Raw genomic sequence first — 26499 nt, forward strand, 5'->3', positions numbered from 1 at the left:
CTGGTGTGGACTAAATTATAGACCACCTCCCCGAATCTTTCTGCTAACTTGTCTTTTATTCTTCAGTTATTTATGTGGGTTTGCCACCTTTGCTCGTCCCTTGAATCCTTCTCTGCTACCAACATGACTTTATTAAGATAACTTCCAAGCTTCTTCATGAACTGTGGGAATTAAACTTCACAGTTGTCTTTCAGAGTAGATTTGATAACGATGGGATCTTTCTTTTGATCTCTGCCTCCTTGATCGTCTACGATGTCTCTCAACACAGAATACTACTCTTACTCAGCCTTCTTTTAATTCTCATTCATTCCCAGATTGTGCTTGTAGAATGATGGCAATACAACTTGCATAGTGGACATCTGGATCACCAACACAGTGGATTGGAGTTCTGTGGCTGTATCCCAATCCTCATGACAATATAGGAGAGCTGACATCTTTGCTGCAGATAGGGAGCTCACTCAAGGGGGTTGTTTTGTCAGATGCTTTTGCCTTGTCTACTCTAAAGATTTTAACCAGTAAAGGCGGCTATATAGTAAATGTTAAATATTGTCTGCACTAACCAGTCTCAAGCAGCTGTTTCTTCAAAATATTAAATAAAATACACAGAAGATAAAAAATAACATTTTAAACCAAGAACTATTTAAAAATGCCTTATCTTACCAATATTTGTTTTCTCATATAATTTTCTTACTCTTAGTTAACATTATAAAAGAAATTACTATATAAAATCTACATAAACACTCAATAGAATCACAAAAATCTTAATATTTTGATTAGGCAAACCTTTTAATCAAATATTATTTTGCCAAAATTTAATTTTATTGACCCAATTCGAAAAAAAAATCTTCCAGATAAACTTTTGTTTTCAAATATAAAATCCATTCTGAACTTAATTTGTCTCTTCCTATGTGTAGATAGTGGCTGATTAGTTTATTAGCTTTTTACTACTTTGTTAAGGTTTTGTGACCTAAATATGTTTGACCTGGAGTAGGTTTTCGTGAATTGATTCCATATTTGTACAGATTTAACTGTTTAACAATTAATGAAATCTGAATTATCTTTCAATTCTTGTTCTAAAACAAAGCCAGTTGGGTGTATATTTACAAAGCAGAACATGTGTGTTTGAAATATATTTTATTAAATATTAAACACCTTGAAGTTGCAACAATAACATCGTCTTTGAAACCACTTTTTCTTATCTCTTTATTTTCAAACTGCAATATTGAAACTGAAAGTAAAAAAAGTGAAAGTAACTGGTCTTGTTCAGCAGAACTGCAGAGTTTACTGTAAGTCACATGGTCAATGGGCGTGATGAGGTATTTATAAAAAAAAAAAAAAAACACAGCCTCTGTCAGTCTGCACAGCACCACAGACAGAGTGATCAGAAGACTGTCAGCTCTTCAGGTAATCTTCTTTTGCTTATATTCATCAGCTTTCTGGTCTTTGTTGTGTCTCTATGTGTGTAACTTAACTCAGTTGACATCCTTGACCTGATATTTCTTCTGCTACATCAAGATTAAATATCCAAGATTTAATCATCATAAGTGTTTTATAAAGAAAAATCCCTCAATGTACAAACATGATCTATAAAAGCCACAGCTTATTTACTTAAGTTTTTTTTTTCTTTCCTTAACTGAAGTCAGTAAATCTTGAAAAATCAGGAAATTAATTAGAGGAGCAAAAAAGCTTGATTACTTTACATTTGAAACAGAAAAGCTTTATTAGTTGAACATTGATTTACTGCTGAGAATATGCTACCTGAAGAAAGTGAATGAATTCTATATACGGGCTACAAAATAGAAGGGGAGCGGCACGTCCATAGTCCTCTTTTTAGATGACAGTAAAGTTTGGTTTTCTTTCCGGAATCAAAGTCCCAGAGTCTGAAGGAAGAGTGAACAAGCCTAGAGTGCATGCTATAGCATATATCTATCTACCTGTCTGGTTTGTTCTATGTAACTACTCCCAAAGGCTTATTGTCTGGTTCAGAATAAAGCCACGCTCCAACTGATGCTTAATCAGCTTCTATTTTCTTTGTCATGCAGAAAAATCTTCTTTTTTTTTGCCAGCAAACACTGTGAAAAACTATAATGAATGAACATTATAAACACGTGTTAGCTAAATAACATTTATAACAAAAATAAAATAAACAAAGCAGATCATGTGTCTTGTTGAAAACAAAATAAAACCAATTAAGTCAGTCTAATTATAATTTCTGATCTGTAATTTGTTTCCAAATCATTGAGTTTAAATGATGATCATGATTATAGGGGAGTTACTCAGAGGAGCCCCAGTTTTATAAATACAGGTTTATAATATGATATTATTTTGTATTTATTTTGATTTGTTACTAACTTCCAGGCAACATATTTATGTTTTTTTTTTTTTTTTACTTGAGATGGACAGAAAAAAATGCTGAAGAATTTAATGCTCAAAGATTAAGTAAAATTGTTTTTATTTTATAATCAGTTATTGTACGTTCCACTTTTGGACAATCATCAATACTTTTGGCATAGAGGGCGACTCATGCTAAGACGAAATGCCCAAAGGGGCACACAAGTCAATAAAGGTTTGGAAACATTTGTTTAAGTAATCATAAAAGTGCATGAATAAATAAGCATAAAACAAATTTTTTCTGTGCCAGCTACATTCTATATTACAAATGTATTGTCAACCGATTGTCCTTTTAGCTCCTTATAACCAAAGTAAGCTTTTTATAATTCCTTGAAGTTTCTATGGTTAGTATGGGGTTCCATGTCACTTGACGTGATGTTTTCTGACATCATCAGTCAACTACTACTAAAAAGCTTCATTACTTTTACTTTATTTCTTTCTGTTGAGAACCTTTTTGGGGATGCTGATTTATTTTCCAGTAGGAGTTGACACATGCACAAACAGCCAAATGACCAAATTTTAGTTCACTGACCAGGTGTTAGTGTTCCTGATATGTATAAGATATCTCCAACGATGCAGTAAACCTGCAGATCACTATTAAAGCAACATGGGCTTCAGTTATATCTTAGCAAAACCACAGGCTAATCATTTTTATGTCACCCTGATGTTGTGATATATGTAAAAGGAAGGCCAAACAAGTATGGAATATAAAAAAAAATAAACTTATTTCTCAGAGAAGTGAAACTGTTGTTAAAAATAACCTCTTTAATGACGTTATGAAAAATAAAAATTTTCTGAAATGCAATCTTTGGTTTTATTTTGAGAAAGCTGACATGTATTGCAATTCAAGAAATCCAGGCTTAAAATATTTCACTATTAATCTTTATGAGTTTCACTTTTGTTAAATTATACCAAACTTTTTTTTTTATATTCTATAAATTTTATTTTAGATTTTCCTGAAAAGGTAGTCCTTTCTAAGTCAGCATACGAAAACTGAATCCCTGAGCTAATAACTCCTCTTTTACTATGTTCTTCACTGCAGTACTCCTTGGACAGCTTCAACTATGATTAATGGTGATGTCATGGATGAAGGAGCAGGAAACCAGGCAGCAGAACCTGCTTTAGACCCACCTCCTGACCATTGTATGAATGTCTTGTTTTCTAGAGCAGATTTTACTATTTCTACTTTTAAGTTAAGGTTACAAACTTCAGTGCTTGAAGCCTTATCTTCTGCAACTTAGTCGGCAAACCCTTAAATACATGGGTGGGTTACCTGCTCAGCAGCCATTTAAGTTTTAAAGCTAAAAAACAAATATTCAAGTAGCATAGATACATCTAAATATCTCAGGACACCAGTTTCTGAGACTTAGTTAGAAGAATCCTGTCTAAAGGCCTTGATGTGATGCTTTCAAAAACCTTGCCTACTTACCCTCTCTAAAAACTATAGGTCTGAATCCAAATCGATTACCTCTAGGACAAATATCCCAAGCCTTTACATTTCTCCTTGATTTAAGATAACACCTGCAACAAAAAAATAAAAACATGTGTTAGTTTAAACCTAACAATCACCTGTCTCCATAGCTAGCGACGAGGCCATGGATACAGATGAACACCCAGGAGGTGAAAAAAACCAGAAGCAAGATCAACCAGGAGATCGCCTGAATTCAAAGGTGAGACACCATTACTTATGTTCTTGTGATTAGAGAGATATATAAGAAAACAATGAAGATCTGAATTTGGTAATGTTTCTCTATGTGAAATGTTTCGCTCTGCAACGTATTATGAAAGGAATTCCTAAAAATTACAACGTAACAAAATGAATACATAAAATGATAAAGGTGAATGTCTTTGTCAGCAAAATCAGGACTTTGATGGAAAAGCTGTAAAACCTTTTAAATGTCAATACACCTGCAGTTCTTCCTGGTTTTATCACATATGTCTAATTGCAGGAAAATCAACACCTTTTCTTCTAGTCTTAAAGAAAACCTCTTTATTGTCATTGATTGTTAAGTTTTATTTTCTGTGTTATTTTTCTCAGGTCAAAGAAATGGACAACTACCGAATAAAGTGTCCAAGTTGTAATCTTAACTTTTCTCCATCTTTTCAATTCACTATGGAAAAAGGCAGACATTGTGAATTTAATATTGATCTCCAGAAAGAGAGCAAAAATGACAACACTGACTGCACCAACGAGAAGTTAGAATTAAAAAATCAGGTGAGGTCAAACCTTAGGGTTCAAAGATCTCTCTACAATTACACCATAACTGATTTGTCTTTCTCTGTTTTACTTTGAAATGTTTCAGATTAAACTCACTTGCAATATCATCCAAAGAAAATCAGAGTAAAAGAAAATATGTTTTTTTTTTTTTTATACTGTTTAATTTCCTGCAACTGACAGACACAACTGCCATCACCCATTTGTGATATCTTAACATGGTTTTTAATATCATCAAATCCTTTTTTCATATCTCTTCATTATGGAGGAATTTAGGGCCAATAATATTGGAAGAACTGCTTTAATTAATAATGATAATACATTTTATGTTAAAAGCCTTTAAAAACACCCAAGGGCACACTGTACAGAAAAACACAATACTAAAGACAGCACAGGGCAGTTGGCTGTTTCTCAATATGTGTATTTGTGCGTTCTCATGGGCTCGTGAAACGTCATCAGCCTAAGCCGTAGTACTGTCCTAATTCACAAGAACAGCAGACCGAGAACAGACAAAATGCCCGGATGTTGTTCTAGTCACTCCCTATTTACAGAGTATGCTGTCACTACCTGATCCCTCCCGGAAGCACGATCCGTTCTGCGCATGCGCGAATCGGGTACCTATAAATAATGTAAATATGCTACTAAAATTATGTATTTCTTTCCTTAATTCTCTAAAGAATGCTAAAAGACATCTTTAAAAAATGTTTTATGACATTTGTGAGACAATTTTGATGCTTTTTACATTTTCTTTTCTGACGTCATCATGGGACATGTTCAGAGCACCCCGGAAATATGATTAAACTATGTTTATCTGCATTTAAGTTTTTTCTTTCTTTAGATTATGCACTATATACTAAGGGTGTGCAAAATAATCGTCATGACGATGAATCGCGATTCTAATTTTTGTGATCTACTGCATCGATTCTTGAAGGCAAGAATCGATTCTAAAAAAAAAAAAAAATGAACAAATAAAATACATGGTTGGTTTGCGCACATCAGCCAAATCAAGTGGAATACAACTTCCAGTCCAGCAGATGTGTTGACGCCCGCTGCTTTGTGTCACAAGCATGTCCGGCTGTGGGATACTGAGACGAGTCATTCGTAAACAAAATATGGAGGAGACTGAGAAAATTCGCCCCCCGGCGAACTTTTTTACAATTTAGTTTTCTGTAACCTAGAGCTCCTGTCTGTATCTGCATAGAATATACTCTAATTGGCTTCAGGGTCTAAACCCGTGTTGAATTGGTGAAACAAGATCTGCAACACAACTTTTCTTTAACCATATTTTAGTCCAGGTTAAAGCCAGATGACAGGTATATATATATATATATATATATATATATATATATATATATATATATATATATATATATATATAATGACTACAACTGTTATGAAAAATATTTTTTAAATAATGCAAATACACAAAATCAAGATAGATAAAATTTAGTTGATTCACTTCTAGTCAGGGAGAACCATGCTTTGGAAATATGTACCACAGAATTATCTTTCTAGGTGGTAGGAAAATAACTATTATTTATGTCCAGAGAAAGGGGGTATTTCCCAGGACATTTCAAAACAAAATACAAAGATTAAATTGGGATTTGATTGTTTATGTGAGCATGTTGGATATGACCGATAAGGTGCGACTGTAGACAGAAGTACTCTGAAAATTTACAGTGAAATCGTTTGAGTCACAAACCCAATTATTAAAAGATCACGCGGTTTAAATCAATGACGTGCAAAATGATTATGTGAAGCACTTAGAGTTATGTTTTATTAATTAGAGGGTGAAGAAACATCACTGTTTTGAAGAGATGTGCAACAGAACCTGTATCTCTGCAGGCCCTTTCAAAGTCTATTTTTTTAATAAACATGCCTGAATATTTAGGCTTATTCATTGTTTTTAGATTTGGTTTAAGAGACTGAGACTGAGAAAATTCGCCCCCCGGCTCCATCACATTTCAAGTCAGACGCTTGGATGCATTCTGGCTTTAAAAACAAAGAAGGTAAAAATGAAATCGATATGATTCACGTAATTTGCAAAAGGACCACTGAGACCATGTAAACGGTTCTGATTATCCTTATTTTGTTATTTTAAGTTTGATGAATCCTAAGATCTTTTTGTCAGTATGTCCACGCCAGTAATAGTAATATTTGTGTCCAGTATTTGTTTTCATGGCAACACCTCCAAAAGTCGTTTCAATAAATACAGCTATGTATGAATTCAGTTGCTTTCAGTTATGTATCAATTGAAGACACTATCCAGATCATACCAAGCCAGTCAGCCACTGGTAAGGGCTGTATCTTTTTCTGACAGAGTTCAGAACTATTGTGATGCATCGAGATGCATCGCAGTATTTCAAGTATCGTGATGCATCGTGATAGAATCGCATCATGGCATGTGAATCCCGATTCGAATTGAATAATGACTTCTTTGCCAATACCCACCCCTACTATATACTATAATGTTAACATGAACATAAAACTCAAAAAGACTATATTAATAATATATTAATAGTATAAATTCAAAGGATCTTATTTGCGGTGCAGATTGGACAGAGACGAATGATAAAACAGAAAGGATTTTAAGGCATTTATTTTCTCAGGAAATACATTATGAACCTTTAACACATTATATTTTAGTACGCTTACTATTTTTGGGGAGGGGAAAAGCATTTATTTCTTTTTAACAAAATAAAATCAAAGATGACCTAGATATATATCTGGATGCGCATGTGAAAATGAGCTGATGGCGAATGCGCAGGTCGGATCATGCTTTCGGGTTTGGATCGGGTAGTGACATGCATCAGAGCAGACTTGTCTGTTCTTGAGATTGATAGCTGTACCATCATGCACTGTGGCAGCAGCAGCTTCCAATGGTGCGCTAAAAGCTCAGAGTATTAATTTAAAAGTTCTCCTTTCTGTTGCCGTTGTTCAGTGAAGGTACATTTTAAGATCATTTGAGGCGAGAACCTTATACTTTTAAGCATCTCTATATGGCCCATTTACTGATTTGATGCGTAATTTTAGAAAATATTTCAGAAGCTGAGAGGACCACAGCAACCAGCGGACCTCCGAGGGTAATGGCAGCCAGGGCTAATCCTAGCCTGTCTGTAGCAGCCCTCTCTCGCCATAGCCGTGTGTGAAGGACCACTGGCTACGATGGCGAGTTTTTTGTTTTATTTAGCAAAATGTTCATCTGACTTATGTTTATCTGACTTAGTTAACTATTATTCCTTCAATAAATAAAAAAAGAAGAATTACTTTTTATCTAGATGCTATTTATAACAGGAGGTAAAAAGCTGCTACAGACAAGCCGAGCATCTGGTGACCGCACGAGTATGCTTCTGTTCCAGTTGACACATATTTATGCTGCGTGCTCCCATTTTCCCCAAGTCCATACGTCAAGGACGGCAAGGACACGAGTCTGTACTCACGTTCTTGTGAATTGAGAAATGGCCCTTCAGCATTCAAGCATGAATGGCCTGTTGAAGTACATGACAGGGCATCCTTACTCCCACCTCGCCAGAAAAACAGCTGTTTTAGAGCAAAACTGTTTTGTTTATCTGGACCACAGCTAGAAATTAGATTTCACTACTATTTTGTTTGACTGACTAATTTGTATAGTTTTAACAAAGTAGGTTTTACTCTAATCTCATCATAAAAAATGTTTAACACAAGCTTTCTCTGTTTTCTCCTCAGTCAGCAGATATTGAAGTGAAATGTCCAAACTGTGAACACAGTTTTCTTTACAAAGCGATTGCTAAAAAAAATATTAAGACAGATGGATTTGACATTGAGTTTTCAATCGAAACCCCTGGTGTAAGTTATGATGACTTTTCAGCCTTGTTTGGTCAGAGTTATTTAGTGATAAGCAGATCTAGTTTAACTCAAAAAATTGTTAGATCTGTGTATATAGAATTGTAAAAAAAAAACTCAAATTTACACAGTTTATTCTTCTGTAACCAACATACAGTAGCTTCTGTCTGTGAGCTATGTTTGCTAACATTTCTGTTTGCAACATGTCCAAGTCTGAAAGAAGAAATCAATAAAGCAATACAATTAAATGGATAAACAACCAAGTTAGTCAAATAATTTTAGAACTCTGTCTTTCAGCAACATTTTGCACATTTATAGAAATTAACTTTTTGGATGTTAGCACAACTTTTTTTGTTTTTATTTCTAGTAATTTTAGTAGATTTTATTTAATTTAGTTGATTAAATGTCTTTACGTTTATCTCTCTAGCTGCATGAAATTCAGAAACTTCTATCCTCTTGTTTAAGGAAACCAGCTTGTCATCTTTAGTTTCTGACACAAACTACGTTTCTTTTTTCAGGCTAATGATACCAAAGGACAATCAAAGAAGGAGGTTGAAACCGAAGATTCCCTATTGAAGTGTACAACCTGTAAAAATGATGTTGGTACATCTGTTAATTTTTCAATGGAGAAAAACGGCCCATGTAAATTCAATATTTGTCTGTACAATGGGAGTGACAACACTGTATTGACCTCACATGAGTTAACCCTCGGAAACAAGGTGATGTTTAACCTTGGGTATTATAGCTATTTGTAGAGTTACATGAGAGCGTAATTGTCACCTATGCTGTTTTAGCCTTTTTATACTAATTAAATCTTTAAGATCATCAAACTGATTTTTTATGTAAATTTAAATTGAAACTAAAATGATCTGAATTTAAACAAATAATTATTTTTTTTCCACAAATGTGAGAGATAGCTCTTTGGGTAATAAAAAAAAAAAGCAAATGTCATGATTTTGAATGCCAATACATTTTTTTATTCCTTAGCCTGCATCTGCTGAACTGAATTGTCCGAAATGTAAACAATTTCTCCGCAAAAGCAATGCTAAGAGGATTAATAAGAGGGATGGATTTGACATTGAGCTGTCTATCAACAAAACTGAGGTGAGTTAAGATGACTTCTCTGACTTATTAATAAAATTTTCTTTTCAGGGAAGATGAGGATTATTTTAGGCTCCATAGATCTGTGTGTATAAAGATGAATAACTAAACTTAACTTTTTTACAATTTAGTTTTCTGTAACCTAGAGCTCCTGTCTATATCTGCATAGAATATACTCTAATTGGCTTCAGGGTCTAAACCCGTGTTGAATTGGTGAAACAAGATCTGCAACACAACTTTTCTTTAACCATAATTTAAAGCCAGATGACAGTTAAAGCATATATATATATATATATATATATATATATATATATATATATATATATATATATATATATATATATATATATATATATATATATATATATATATATATATATATATATATATATATATATATATATATATATATATATATAATGACTACAACTGTTATGAAAAATATTTTTTAAATAATGCAAATACACAAAATCAAGATAGATAAAATTTAGTTGATTCACTTCTAGTCAGGGAGAACCATGCTTTGGAAATATGTACCACAGAATTATCTTCCTAGGTGGTAGGAAAATAACTATTATTTATGTCCAGAGAAAGGGGGTATTTCCCAGGACATTTCAAAACAAAATACAAAGATTAAATTGGGATTTGATTTTTTATGTGAGCATGTTGGATATGACCGATAAGGTGTGTTAATTAGGATAGGTTCTCAGGTATTTTGTAGCCAACCGGATGGTGTATCGGTCAGGATACAGGAAAGAGGACACGAGATCAAACTCCACTTTGGATGTGAGCTGGTTTATTTGTCGTGATGCTCAGTGTTGCCAGCAGTCTGTAATAACAAATAAATTGCCATGAGGCTAACATATTACAAGACCAGAGGTTTAACTAATACACTCAATTGAATATCCAATAAGGAATAAACTTAACCATCCACTTGCATGTAAATCCACGAAATATAAGTAACTCAATTCACATAAAGGTTACATTATTAGGCGCAGCCTCTATGATAAAACACGAACACAAACAGCCCTTCGACTCAGTTGAACATAAAATGTACTTAAACACTATTTAACTGCATTTCGGTTGTATCTGTTTTATTTTCATTGAGTTATTGCAGCATTATTAAGAGCATGCGCTGTCAGCTGCCACCATTATGCAGGGATTTTATTCAGCCACATGATGGCGCCAAAGTATAGTAAACCTATGAGGGCCAAGCTGATTCAACTTACTTCCAGCGCTCAGACCCCCCGCAATATCAAATACCCGTCCTCTCGTAGCTTACACATATAACAACTGAATCTAGAATAAACAAACAGCAAGCTAGGTGCGATAACTTACGTTCTGTCATCAACTTAACACTCGGAGCATCACTTATCAGAACTTCACCAAGAATGCGGTCTCACATGTCGAGCAAACTGAAACTGAAAGTATATTAAAACTACTTGCCTGAGCGGTGGCCAGCACTAAACTGAGGCTTACGTCACTTCCTAGAGTAAACTAAACCAATATTACAAAATAAAATACAGGAATGTCAGAGCCTTTTATACAGCCGCCCCCAAATGTGGTTACACATTTGCTAAACATAAAAGGCTTTACTAAGTTTTGGGGGGTGACGGGCTGATCTTCTCAGTGTCCTTTCCTTCAGCTGGCACAGCTGGTAAAACAACCAACCGAGCAACTGGCCTAGTGTAGACATGTCCATTAACTTTCACGTCCGCTGATCTGATGAGTCCATCATCGCTACGATGAATCTTGACCACATGACCTATCGGCCATAAGGCACGAGGCAGCTGGGGATCCACAATCATAACGATTGCATTCTGCAGAAGTCCAGGAGGGTTTGATTGCCATTTGTGTCTTGTCTGTAATCCAGGAAGGTATTCTCTGATGAACCTCGCCCAGAAGTGATCAGCAAGAATCTGTGAATGCCGCCAACGTCTTCGACTGAGGTTTTCTATCTCTGGGTAGACCACCTGGGGTAGGGATCCATCGGGCCGCCCCATAAGGAGACTATTAGGGGTCACAGGGTCAAGGTCAGCCACGTCAGTTGATACATAGCCCAAGGGCTTTGAGTTCAGTATGGATTCCACCTCCAGAAGAACTGTGAGGAGTACTTCCTCCTGAAGAGGTTGGGAACCCACACAGCTTCGGAGAGCTGCCATCGCTGAACGAACCTCTCGCTCCCACGCTCCGCCAAAATGTGGGGCTGCAGGGGGGTTGAACTGAAACTTAATCTTCTGGGAGGCTAGCTGCCCCTGTAGCGTTTCTGACATATTGGCAAAGGCTTCTCTGAGTTCTCGTTCTCCTCCCTTAAAATTGGTCCCACAGTCAGACCATAGCTCTGCAGGCTTTCCTCTTCTGGCAATAAATCGTCTCAGGGCCATAAGGAAAGCATCTGCATCCAGGCTGCTTAGGAGATCCAAGTGTACTGCCCTTGTTGTCAGACACTTGAAAATGATACCCCAGCGCTTCTCCAGCCGTCTTCCTATTTTAACAGTCATGGGCCCAAAACAGTCCACCCCAGTGGAGTAAAAGGCCGGCTTGTATAACCTAAGCCGAGCGGGCGGCAGATCAGCCATTCTCGGAATAGAGGGTTGAGCCCTCCACCGCTGGCACTCCGGACAGGTACGCTGGTATTTGCGTATCGCTTCTCTTCCACGCAGTATCCAGTAAGATCTCCGCAGCTCTGCGAAGACCCGTTCAGGGCCTGGATGATGGAGGTCAGTGTCATATTTCTGGATGAGAAGACGTGTGAAGGGGTGAGAAGAATCCAGGACAATAGGATGCAGTGTCGATTCATCAAGACTTCCTAGACGTCGTAATCGACCTCCTACTCTAATAAGGCCTACTGAGGTATCCAGTTCAGGTGCCAAGGTGAGTAAGCGACTTCTGGATGAAACAGATTTTGCTTCAGCAAGTAAACGACATTCTTCTGGAAATGACTCCTGTTGAGCTCGCCTAAGAATGGCTTGTTCTGCTGCCTGATATTCCTCAGCACTAGGCGGAGAAGTTGAGAGCGTTTGCCCTGGAAGTTCCTTAACAGAAGCATCCAAGAGCTCCTGCCATGTCTTGTACTCCATTTCACCCTGACAGATAGGTGCGGAGGTGGTTGCTGTTCCACAGAAGACAGCCTTCCGGAGCTCTGATTCTTCATTAAAGGGTTCAGAGTTAGGCTTTCTGGCCATGTGTCGGGACTGAGGAGCAGAAAGGAGGGTCCATCTGACCACCTGTTTGGCACTTTGAGTTCTGCCAGGGCCTTCCCCGTTGTCAGGTCATCCGCTGGATTGCTTCCGGAGTCTACATAGCGCCAGGTGCAGTTTTCTGTCAACTCCTGTATCTCAGCTATCCTGGCTCCTACAAAGATTTTATAGTGACAGGACTGCGAGCTCAACCAGTTGAGGACAGTAGTCGAATCTGACCACAGGATTATCCTTGTAATAGTTGAGGTGAGTTCTTTCCTCAGGATACTGCTCAACTGTGCTGCCACCAAGGCTCCACAAAGCTCTAGGCGCGGGATAGAGAGGGTGCGTTTTGGAGCTACACGGGAACGAGCTAGGATGAAGGTGAGGTGAACCTGACCGCTGGACTCTTCAGTCCTCATGTAAGCTACGGCATCATAGGCTTTCTCAGATGCATCTGCGAAGATGTGCACTTCACGGATGTCCTTTTCTAAGTTTGTTTGAGCAGGAGCGTAAGCACGTGGGAATGTAAGCTGAGGCAGAAACTTAAGCTCCTCCTCCCAGTCGTTCCAAGCTCGAAGGAGTGAGGATGGAAGGTTTGAGTCATCCCAATCATGCTTCTTATCCCACAACTGCCTAAGGAGGAGCTTGGCCCGAGTAGTGAAAGGTAGCAAATAGCCTAAAGGGTCATACTGTGACGCCAGAACTCTATAGATGTTTCGAAGAGTTGGAGTCTCATAGGACACAGGTCTGTGCTTATAGCCCAAGGAGTCTGTATTCCAGTCCCAACTGAGCCCAAGTGTTGTCTCTGAAGAGTTGGATTTGTCTTCTGCCAGCCACAGATCCAGGCTTTGAGACCCCGCTTCAGGGGGCAAATGACTCACAACACTCGGATCATTGCAGGCCCACTGACGTAACTCGAAGCCGGCTGATTTTAGCAGTTCTCTCAGTCGGTCTACCAGGATTCTGGCCTCTTGAGGTGAACCAACACTCTGTAGACAGTTGTCTACATAGAAACACTTCTCAATTGAGAATCTCAGGGGGTCATCAGGCTGTGTATGTTCTGTCACATGACGCTGTAGGGCGAAGGTTGCACAGCAGGGGCTTGAGGTTGTCCCAAAGGGCAGGACCTGCCACTCAAAGGTTTTAGGTGGTTCATCCACCTTCAAATCCCGCCAAAGGAACTTCAACAGGGGGCGATCCTCTGGGAGGAGAAGTACTTGATGGAACATACCCTTGATATCGCCACTCACAGCTATTGGGTATTCACGGAACCTAACTAGGACTCCGAGTAGAGGGGCTCCAAGAGTGGGGCCAGGCAGCAGAAACTGATTCAGGGACTGTCCAAGGTATTTATGAGAGCAGTTGAAAACCAGGCGATTCTTCCCATTATGACTGACGAGATGATGGGGAATGTACCAGCTCTCCTTGGATGAGGTGTTTGGTTTTACTTCCTTTACTACTCCAGAATGAATCAGCTTCTCCATTTCTACTTTGTAGGCATCAGCCCGATGGGGATCCTTTAATAAGCGTCTCTCTGTGCTTCGAAGCATAGCCATGACAGATTCCTTTGGTGCATTCAGTTGTGGCATCTGTGCATGTCGGAGGAGAGGTGTGGCATACCTCAGCACACCATCCACCATTATGCGAACTGTTTTAGCTTCGAGCAGAGCTACAGCTTGAAGATCCTGCTTTGACCTGGTCACTTCCTTTTCAGATGTGTAAGGCACTGCATCCATCTTCCAGAGTCGCTCTACATGCTTGAAAAGCTCATCCGATTGGGAGGATGTGTATAAACTTAGGACAGGCTGGGTTGGCCGCCCCATCAAAAGACCTGGTCCCTGAAGGGTCCACCCCAACTGAGTATGGACAGCTGCTGGACTGCCAGGTGGGCCAAGCCGAACCGGTTCTATGGGAGTAATCAGGTGTGGCTGGTCTGAACCAATAAGGAGCAGTGGTTCGACTCGCTTCAGCGCCGGCACTGGGATCCCTTGCAGGTGTTTATACTTCCTCTGCAGCTGATCAACAGGATATGTATGATGGGCTAAGTTGAGGCTGTCAGCTGTAAAGGCTCCCTCAATCTTGTGTTGCAACCCAGGATTGGTCGCTGCAGAGACACTGAAAGATACATTACGTCCATGTAACATCTGGATATCGTAACGGACAGTGCGTAATGGAAGATCTTCAGGAATGCCTGTAAGACCAAGGATTTTTGCAGCGGCCGGGAGCAACATGGTTCGCTCGGAACCGTCATCCAGGATTGCAAAGGTATTTAGGGTGTGTTGTCCATGACGTAGAACCACAGGTACAATCTTGAGTAGAACACGATGGCCGACCCCATGTCGATCTAAGTAGAGGGAACCTGACGCTGAATTGGTAAGGCAACTTTCTTCCTTTGCAGAGACGCCCATGTCGTATCTTTCGGTTCTGACATTTACCTCATGAAGAGCCAGCAGGTGTTTTCCCTGGCAAATGCTGCAGGGTTTCTTTAGTGTACATTGAGCAGCTAGATGATTTCGGGCACAACGCCAGCATCGTTTGTTGACTTGAATCCAGTTCTTTATTTCGTCTTTGGAGAGCTTAGCCACACCATCACATTGACTGAAATAGTGTTCTGTGCTCTCACAATAGGCACAATAAGCTTTGCTCTTAGTTGTCCCTTTAGCTCGACTCTCCTTTGTTAGCAAGGAAGTCTGTTCTGAGGATCCTTTCACATAATGCAGGACCGTTACAGTCTGTTTGAAGGGGTAGGCATCCGCCTTTCTGCAGGTCTGCTCTCTGTTACCCTTCCCACCAGCTTGGCTATCAAACCCTTGACACCATGACTCTAGACGAAGCCATTCAGATAAGTCATGGAGGGTGTAGGTGGTGCCAGGCTGTTTGAACTGATGTCGACGAAAGTCAGCTCTTTGCTCTGGAGGGAGCTTGCTTATCAGGCGGGCAACGTGAGAGCCGCAATTCAGTTCCACTTCTCCCTCAGGTCCCAATGTTTGCAACAGACCAACTAGTGACTGCACCTGGAGAGAGAACCTCTGGAAAGCTACTATATCACCTCTCCTTATTTCTGGGCCATCTAGGACACTTGCAATTTTCCTTAAAGCAAGCTGATGAGGTTGTCCAAATTTATCATGGAGGGCAGCCATGGTATCAGTATAAGGCTTTGGTGAATTTAGATAAGCGTCCGCAATTAGTCGAGCTTCATCAAACTTAAGATGATCCACAAGGATTTGATACTTAAAGAGTTCGGTTGCGTTAGGAGGGAGTAGGTTCTCCAGGGCCATTCGGAGCCTGGCAAACTCAGTAGGATCTGGATGGATAAACTTGGGGATCGTGGGTTTAGGCCCCCTATATACCATCTCAGATGAAAGAGGTGGGGCTGAATCATGCCAGTTCGGCATCTCACGTGCTGCCCCTGTGACTTATGTAGGGGGTTTAGCCTGAACAGGGTTTGGTTGCAGCAGACCTGCATTTCTTGGTGTCCACTTTGAGGATGGCTCAGGATTTTGTGGAGGAGCGTAGAACGCGTTTCCTCTACGCTCCTGAGTCTGAGGCATGCGTGTCGGCAGAAAGGATCTAAGGGGCGAAGAGGCTGTATCAGGCGGAGGGTAGTACTGTAAGCCATAACCTGAATACTGTTCTTCAACTTTTAGTTTGGAGAATCCTGTGAGCAGCTCCTCTCCAGGTTCAGGCCATGGAGGTGGATCAGGCCACTCCTCCTCATCTTCATCTTTAATTGGCCCTGTGTTAGTGGTGGTGGTGTACACCCTTTCTGAGCTACTCAGAGGGGGCTGATACATGGTATATTTTGAAGCAGCCAGCTGAGCCATATCATTTCTCAGTGAGTGGGCAGCTTCAATCAGCGCTTTGATATCACTCCTCGCTTCATTAAGTTCTCTCAGGCCCTCCTGTAGAACTTCCTGTGATTGAAGTAGCTTCTCTTTTTCTGCCTGCAAAGCTCTAAATCTTGTGTGAGGGGGTTGGATGGGGAACTCCCACAGGTTGTAGGGGGAAAGTTCAGGTGTGAGATTCCCATAGTTCCTCCCTTGTTCACTTCTCTCCAGCCAAGGAGAAGTAGGAGGGCAGGTTACATCACTATCACCGTAGAAAGGTGGTGCGTTGCTATACTCAGGTTGGTGTTCCACGTGTCTTGGGATAGGCGGGGGAATTTCCCAACGTGGCGTTTCCCGGATGGAATGATGTGCATACTCAACTTCAAAGTCATCAAATCGGCTTGGTCGGCGTGACTGCCGTTTAGGTCTCACATCAGGGAATGTCGCTCTGTCTGGCTCCATCCTGATAGCTTCTATCCGGCTCGAAGGACCAATGTTAATTAGGATAGGTTCTCAGGTATTTTGTAGCCAACCGGATGGTGTATCGGTCAGGATACAGGAAAGAGGACACGAGATCAAACTCCACTTTGGATGTGAGCTGGTTTATTTGTCGTGATGCTCAGTGTTGCCAGCAGTCTGTTATAACAAATAAATTGCCTTGAGGCTAACATATTACAAGACCAGAGGTTTAACTAATACACTTAATTAAATATCCAATAAGGAATAAACTTAACCATCCACTTGCATGTAAATCCACGAAATATAAGTAACTCAATTCACATAAAGGTTACATTATTAGGCGCAGCCTCTATGATAAAACACGAACACAAACAGCCCTTCGACTCAGTTGAACATAAAATGTACTTAAACACTATTTAACTGCATTTCGGTTGTATCTGTTTTATTTTCATTGAGTTATTGCAGCATTATTAAGAGCATGCGCTGTCAGCTGCCACCATTATGCAGGGATTTTATTCAGCCACATGATGGCGCCAAAGTATAGTAAACCTATGAGGGCCAAGCTGATTCAACTTACTTCCAGCGCTCAGACCCCCGCAATATCAAATACCCGTCCTAGCTTACACATATAACAACTGAATCTAGAATAAACAAACAGCAAGCTAGGTGCGATAACTTACGTTCTGTCATCAACTTAACACTCGGAGCATCACTTATCAGAACTTCACCAAGAATGCGGTCTCACATGTCGAGCAAACTGAAACTGAAAGTATATTAAAACTACTTTCCTGAGCGGTGGCGCAGCACTAAACTGAGGCTTACGTCACTTCCTAGAGTAAACTAAACCAATATTACAAAATAAAATACAGGAATGTCAGAGCCTTTTATACAAGGTGCGACTGTAGACAGATTTACTCTGAAAATTTACAGTGAAATCGTTTGAGTCACAAACCCAATTATTGAAAGATCATGTGGTTTAAGTCAATGACATGCAAAATGATTATGTGAAGCACTTAGAGTTATGTTTTATTAATTAGAGGGTGAAGAAACATCCCTGTTTTGAAGAGATGTGCAACAGAACCTGTATCTCTGCAGGCCCTTTCAAAGTCTATTTTTTTAATAAACATGCCTGAATATTTAGGCTTATTCATTATTTTTAGATTTGGTTTAACTGTTAACATGTTGTGCCATCCTCCCGCATCTTTTCCACCATATTCTGGGACCCATCACATATGGTTGCACTACATGTTAGGTTTAATTATGAATCCTGTGACATTATGGTTTGTAGATAGCAGACTGGTGATGGCTGGTGAGTTAGGCTATATAATTGGTCATAGAATACGGTGTAACACTGACGCTTAAAAGTGTTTTATTTTATTAACATTATACTACTGTTATTTTTGACAGTCCAAATATGTTGTGCTACAAATATCTTCTGGCTTTATACTAATATCTCTATACTATCCATCCATCCATCCATTCATTATCTGACACGCTTGTCCCAATTGGGGTCGCGAGGGGTGCTGGTGCCTACTGTATCTCCAGCAGTCAATGGGCGACTCTGGACAGGTCGCCAGTCCATCGCAGTATCTCTATACTAATACCAAAATATTTTTATTTGTAGTTGCCACATGACATTCAGAAGTATCAAAACTGTAAAAAAAAAAAAAAAAAAAAACTGCAGCTGCAGTTGAGTTTGCACATAGTAAATATTCACATTTACATATCTTCCATTCTCGAATTTGTAGGGTTTGTTCTTGGGAATGTTATTACATATTAATGTAGCCAAACATGTAAAAAAAAGGTTTTACTCCCTTTCTGATGCAAATGTTTCCACCTTCTTTGAAAATCTGCTCTGATCGAGAACAAGCCCTTAGTGCACACAATGTTACCAATTTTAACAATTAAAAAAAACAAAAGAATACACAAAATACAGAGGACTACCATCTATAAAAACATATGCACATCATATTGCTCTTTTTTTTTTTCAAATAAAATGCTTTAAATGTATTAGCTCCACTTGTACGACCTGCTTTTAGAAAGTACAGGAATCAATAAAATCCAGCTGATTTCTGAAGTGTTGTCTTCAAAAGATATAAAAATTTATTTATTATTTTTTTACTTATCTTGAATGAACCATAGAGAATACTAATTAAAACATTCATTTCAAATTATGCTATTACCCAACTGATTTTCTGTTAAATAAGCTAACTTTAAATCATTTCAATATGTTAATAATATGCTGATGACTAAAACTTAAGAAATGCTGCTGTCAAGATTAAAATATTGATTTAAATCACTAGTTTTATTAGTTCTATTAAGTATGAATCTGAAGGGCTTTGCATCTGTGGTTAAAGACGAGCTTGCTGGATATTGTTGGAGCAGGTTTTGGTTGTTTTCGCCCATCAATTGAGCAAGTAGAGTCGAGGGTCTATTTGCCTTGCTATTTCAGACTAAATTTTTCAATGGGAGAGGCAACAGTGGAATATAATAGGTATTTTTAATATGTATGTATATTTACATGTTGTTTTTGGACATTTCTTCTGTGTGTAGGAGGACCAGCTGGAAGGCAGAGCAGGGGGTTCGTTTCTTACCTTTGATCAGTTTTAACCTTCAAAGTTTGAATAAACATTAAGCTAAATTCTTGATAATAAAACTGCCTTTTTTTTTTTCTGCAGATAATCAGCCTACATCACAAATAGACTTTGGTAAACTAAAATATTTTTTTGTGAAAGTGAAAATGTTTCTGGGAAACTGTGTGTAACATCATCTCTGTGCTTATTATTTATTTTGACAAAATCAGGACATTCCTCGACTTACCATGATGAAAAGGCTAACAATCCTCCATCAAAGTCAAAAGGTGTGTTTTAAGCCCAAACAAATCTGTAACCAAAGTTTAATATTGATTGCACAGCAAACCTGTGTTACAGTTGCTCTGGGAAAGAATAGTCTTAATGGAATTATAAAAATTTAACATATAATACAAATATAAATATAAATGTTTTGCCTGTTATATGTTTGTGTTTTCATATTGTGCAGCTTTTGCATTTTTTCTGATTCCCATCTATCAATCTGCCAAAACTATTAATGATTAATAATAATTGAAATAATAATTAGTAATTATAATGATAATAATAATAATTGTATAGAAACCTTGTTACCATCTGTTCAAACCAGGGGTGTAGCTAAGTGATTGTACAGGTGCACAATATGCAGATGGTACTGTCCTCAACATAGCGGTCAAATGTGTTGAGGCTCCTGACCATTTAAATATTTTTTATCCCTCTCTCTAACCTTCCAATTTGCAGTTAATATTTGGCATGTGGTAGATATACCCCAGATAAACTGTAGATATACATTGGTGTTCATGAATGGTAACAAAAAGAATAAAATGTACTCTGTTACCATATTTCTTTCTTATTTTTATTCATTCACATTAGATAAGAGCAAATACAGTCCAAAGAAACCTGAGCAGTCAAATCAAACACCAGTCAGTGAGTCATATTTTTTTTTCTTTAATTTTTAAAGTTTAAGTAGATATTAATGATAACTAAAATGCATCTTTTTCAGCAAAAAAGAAAGGATCTTTTTTTTCCAAGTTTCTTCCTCAAAGCACAGTAAAGATGATGGTCCATGTCCACCGCATTGTCCATGGAGTTACATTTGGTGCTGCTGATGCCATAATGAAGAAGTTAACAACAGAAAAAGAATCATCAGCACAGGTGGAGGAAACAGACATGAAGAAATGCAATGTCATCATTTTATTCTGTCCAGTCATCCGCAATGTTGAATCTGATGCAAGAGCAGCTATGGAAAATAAAGCAGGTAATGAAAACAACATCAACATCGTCATATTAGATTTTTCATGATCTGGTTACAACTGAATAATTCCATTAATCACATTTTTGAAAAGTTTTATGGACTGAAATTTTTTCTCAGGTTGAAAAACTATTGTAGGTACAGTAGGTCAGATCCTTAGACTTCCATTTGTTCTAAAGTTTCGTTGTGTGTTTTTTTTACCTTGAATTTTAAGTTATTTTGACCTATCTTGCGATCAGCAGTGCATAAACACCATTGCTATTTGTAGAATTTGAACAATTGACTAATCTGTGTACAGTATGTTATAGCTCCTTTATAAACATATAAATAGGGAACCTGCATATATTTATTATCTTAAAATTGGTGTGACCTTGCTTCTGTTGGGAGATGCTGCAATTGGACAAATAGGGCATGTGACCAGACAAATGCAATCCAAAACCACTGATAGTAGGTTGACTTCGCAGTGGCGCTGGGAAATTAGGGTTTCTACATCTGCTTTTTTTTATTGAAAATACTATTTGCGAGAGACTAACAAAGGATAGATGAGATCTGAGAGGATAACTTCACATTGGTAACTTTTTTTTCCCAGCAGGTGAGAAAATAAGTGCACTTATGAAAACTGTAAAAAATAAAAATAAATGTTTAAACCCATCTGCAAGAATAATTCATCATTGGAATAACAGTAAATATTTTGCTGTTAAATGATTCACCAGGAATAAACTATAATTAAGGTTTTATAATGTAACATCAGGAGCTCTAAATAATTTTTCATGTCTTAGTTCTGATTAATAATTTATGTTCAGGTATCTTATTTCCTCCTAAGGACAACTTATTTTAAAGAACACTTTGACAATTAAAGGAATAGTACACCCAAAACATGATTAGCCTTCATTTTCTACTCACCTCCATGCTGAACAACACTCTGGAGTACTTTTTTGATATCTCAAATGCATCTGGAGATCTGGGAGACTTCTTGCTGTCTGCTGACATTCAAATAATGGAGGTCTATGGCGCCCGAGACAGAAAGGTCCACAAAAGTCCACAAAAACTTGTCAATATTCCTCCATACTGCTCGTCCAATGTAATCCAAGTGTCCTGAGTGGGTAGCATCCAGAATTTACTCGAAACGAAGTCATTTAGAACGTTTTAGAGCCTAAACAGTAGTGTATAGGATTTCCTAATAGCGCCCCCATGCGCGCTCACGATTCTACGGAAGCCGGCAGACCAAACCAGCGCATTCAGCTCGGCAAAGAACTCATGCTCTTCCTCAACACTGAAGTCCTCAGACATTTTTCTTTCGTTGTTTCTTTCTTTGCACAGGTAAACAGCACATTTCTTCTTCTACGCTTGCATTATCGGCAGACCAGACGCTGAATGCGCACTTCCTTCCGGTTTGGTCTGCCGGCTTCCGTAGAATCGTGAGCGCGCATGGGGGCGCTATTAGGAAATCCTATACACTACTGTTTATGCTCTAAAAACATTCTAAATGACTTCGTTTCGAGTAAATTCTGGATGCTACCCACTCAGGACACTTGGATTACATTGGACGAGCAGTATGGAGGAATATTGACACGTTTTTGTGGACTTTTATGGACCTTTCTGTCTCGGGCGCCATGGACCTCCATTATTTGAATGTCAGCAGACAGCAAGAAGCCTCCCAGATCTCCAGATGCATTTGAGATATCAAAAAAGTACTCCAGAGTGTTGTTCAGCATGGAGGTGAGTAGAAAATGAAGGCTAATCATGTTTTGGGTGTACTATTCCTTTAAACAAAAACAAGAGTTTGTGACAAAAAAAACCTAAGAGCTTCATGAATGTAATCTGTTATTTTTTTGTATCAGAGCTTCAGGTTTTAAGCTTCAGTTAAAGGATAAAAACTAGGAGACATTTTCTTTCAAGAAAAATAATGACTTAATTATCACTTTAACAGTGATTTTTTTTTTTTTTTGTATTGTTTTTCAGCGGCATCATCTGGTAAACCAGTGATTCTGGTTCTGATGCATCACACCAGGGATGGCGACTATTCCACTGCACCATTTAACCTGCCTGAAACTATGAAAAAAGTTGTGCTTTATGTTCATGTCTTTTATCATGAGAGTATACCAGGATTACTGAAATGTAATCGTAATGACCAGGAGATTGAGACCATTCAAAAACTCCTGCAACTGTACATACAGTAGAAAAAAATGCTTATAATATGCAATATGATAATTCCTATTTTAACTATTTTATTGTTTCAGTAAGGTCCAGTAGGGATCACAATAGCATGGTACCATTTTTGCTGACTATATAAAACAATAAAAACATATAACTACAGTGCCTCAGATCCTAAAGAACAAATTTCTATTCTAGCTGTTTGCAATTCGGATTTCTATATACATTTTAATTTTGTGAAGATGTATTTTATAACTGAGTGAAAATTTCCTTTGACTCAACTGATGATTCATGGCTTAAACCTTTGAGTTTATAATCAAAACAAAACAATTTAAGAGGATATACATCTGTACTGGCAATGTTCTAGTCCAGGTTTATTCTTGAGTTGACGTTATGCTGTAAGACTAGGATAAGCTTCCTGTTTAGAAGATGAAGTTCTTTCTCATGCAGGATTTTCTAGATTTTCATGTTATAAGCCTTACCTTCCAGAGCTCAGTTTGCTTAAATCTAATTGCTATTCAGTTCTAAACATGGATAACAACAAAGTAATTGTAGAAACAGCATCTATTAAAAAAGGAAATTAAAGAGAGAAAATTGTAAATGTTCTTCCTGACTGAGACTATGTAATTATTTGCATGGCTCTTTATCAGACTTTGTTTCTTTAACAAAGGGTATAAAAAGTAGAAATTCTTTGGGAAAAAAAAATACTGTTATGCAAAAAATACAGTGATGTATGATTTTACACACTGACTACGTATAATCTGAAAGCTAATATGTAAAAATAATGTTAAATTGTACACATGTTTTTTGTTTTCTGTCTCAAGTGAAGTGTCTTTTATGATGGGAGCCGCCTGATGATTTGTTGTTTTAGGGGTGTGGCCTTTGGTATAAGCCCTAAGGGGTTTCTGTTATACACCATCACATTTTTTTATTTTATTGATGTATTCTGATCTACTATTTTGGTTTGTGAGAAATGAATAAATAAAATAAATAACATATAATGGATAAAACGTTCATGTTTAAATGTTTACTGTGTTTGTTTCTGCACTTTCTTTGTGAGACGAATAAAAAAGCTGATTAAATAAACTGTAACAACCTACTGGTTTATTTTCCCTTGTTTAATCCATTATGGCTTATCTCCAGGTTCACTGCATTGGTCAGGGACAGACCTACCTTACTGGTGTTGTGATAAACTGTTATATTCAATTCCCAGCCAGCTGGGAATTTATAATATTTTCTGATACTTTAAGTTGCGTATTGCCCTCCCCGGTAGGGGTGGCAAATATCCTTTTAATCAGATATTACTTGGACTGTCATATATTGTTTATGAATACACGCCCTACTAGCTGTGTGTTCGAACAATAAATAAAAGAGTGATTAGTGCTCAAATCATGGTCAAACAGATTATTCTGCAAATACATATTATTGTTGTTATGGTTATCGGTTATCCTCTCTTTGCTTCTCTGAATATTAAAACAACATTGCCAGTTAGAATGAATATTTTTTTTTAAATTTAGGTTTTAATGGGGTATGATAGTCTTTAAAAATGTAAGTGTCTGAATTTTTAAAAGCTTTGTATTTGTTACTTATCAGCTCATTTATATTTATATATATATGGAAAATAATAGGTCAACATTTTTGAATAAGTTTAGAAGTTATGAATAAAAGTTATCTTGATAACTTTAATTGAGGAAGATGCAGTTGACATAGCACCACCTCTCAAATACCTACAAAAATCTCCTTGCTTGAGGAGAAAACAACTAACCATCAAAGAAACTCTCTATTTTGCCATGAGACTCTCCTGAGGACCATATCAGTAGAGACGCCATTGTGAAAGACCAAAAGCCAAGGACCAGGATCTGCAGACTGGTCAAGGTTAAGTGGACTTGGTGGCTGACTTCAGAAATGAATGGCCGCAAAAACATTTATCTGAGTGACAGGAGAATTTCAGATGCCTAATGAGACTTAAGCTTGGTTTATGCTTGACACATCCAGGAGGTCCGTGTGGCCAGATTATGTCATTTTTGGATAACTACGTAGACGGATCTGCATGGAAAACAGGGTGAGCTAGTAGCAGCCCGTTGTCGTGGGTTTGCAAATGTAAAAATCTAGAGAAATCCCATGGTTTAGCCCATAAATATCACCTCTATGAACTGATTGTGGGGAAAAAACTAATGTGGCTCACAAAGAGGCTTTCAAAAAAGATGTAAACAGCTGTGTTTTTGCTACCTGGTGTAGTGTAGTGTTGTCAGCTTGCTGTTAGTGCTGAACACGCCCCCTTCCCCCCAAGCCAGTAAGAACAGGGGGAAAGCCACACAGAGTAAAAATGCTCCAGACGCTGTGATGGTTGGCTAATTTTCCGCACAGAATGTCCATGCGTCTAGTATATTGAGCCCTTTAAGGGGGGGAACATCTGGCACAAAGAACCCCTGTTGTGGGTCTGGTATGCTAGGCTGCTGAGTACTGGAGACAATTTAGCCTGTTCCGAACCCAAGATCAGCAGAGGTTACAGGTCTGGCAAAGTTAGGGAAAGGGTTTCCAGCTAAAGCATTTAGATTTTGAGGATTTTTTTATTATTTCTTGTGTGTACTGTTTTGAAAGACAAACTAGTAACAGGTAGCTACACCATACTAATGTGTTTTTAGCTGTTTTTCATAAATCTAAAATAAGCTTTTTTCACTAAGAGTTTAAACACTAATATCACAATAAAAAACCTTTTTCTCCACATGCTCATCTCCAAATTATGTCCATGTGATATAATATGTCAGTTTTTCTTTTTTCATACATTTCTGTTTTTTCTGTCAAGATGGGGTGCTGAGTGTTCATTAAAGCTACAGTGTGTAACTTTTAGCGACATCTAGTGGTCAGACTGCAGACTGCAGCAACATGAACATCTCTCCTCCACCGCTTCTCCCCCCCAACAGTACGGCGAGCGTTACGGGACAAAATGTCTTCCACGACGTCCGCATCACCTACTTTCTCAAGTGATGAGGTTTGTTTACATAGATAATTTTACAGATAGTATTTCATTAGTCTGTGTCGGGTATAGATTTCATGTAGACTTAAGATAATAAATATACCCGTTATTTTTTCTACATCGTTGTGACGTTTTGGCGATCTCGCAATCACTAGTTTGTTGGCTCTGCGCTGCCGTAGCGCAAAGATGTCTGCCTCCATGGCTGCGAGACCAGCTCCTATGTAATTATAAATAACGAATTCTAAGGCAACGCAAATATTAAGGTTAACAGGCTGAGCTCGTAGATGATGATAAATAACATAGTTTTGTATAATATATTACATTTCTGACTGTATATCCCTGTAATTATTACACACTGTAGCTTTAATGAGAAATAAAATTAACTTTTTTGACTTTTGTAAATAGCTGCAATTAAAAAAGGAGTAAAAATTTAAAGAGGTCTGAATACTTTCTGTACCCACTGTACATATATAAATATTGAAGTGTTATTCAAAGTGTTTGTCCCTAGTGATCTCTTCTCAAGAAAAGAACTGGAGAGAGAAAGATTCAAGG

The 26499-nt window shown here is 38.1% G+C and overlaps 1 protein-coding gene across 1 annotated transcript; it reads left to right on the forward strand.

Moving 5' to 3' along the window:
- Positions 1-1344: 1344 nt before the first annotated feature.
- On the forward strand, positions 1345-19761 carry LOC119796535. Its single transcript, XM_038305133.1, has 9 exons — positions 1345-1404; positions 3434-3534; positions 3973-4061; positions 4430-4606; positions 8312-8431; positions 8947-9147; positions 9416-9532; positions 19551-19578; positions 19676-19761. The coding sequence occupies exons 2-9, from the start codon at positions 3456-3458 to the stop codon at positions 19759-19761; spliced, it is 897 nt and encodes a 298-aa protein (XP_038161061.1). The 5' UTR covers positions 1345-1404; positions 3434-3455.
- The last annotated feature ends 6738 nt before the right edge of the window (positions 19762-26499 follow it).

This window comes from Cyprinodon tularosa, unplaced genomic scaffold (assembly GCF_016077235.1).
Source record: "Cyprinodon tularosa strain WSP-4 unplaced genomic scaffold, ASM1607723v1 ctg551, whole genome shotgun sequence".
Classification (NCBI taxonomy): Eukaryota; Metazoa; Chordata; class Actinopteri; order Cyprinodontiformes; family Cyprinodontidae; genus Cyprinodon; species Cyprinodon tularosa.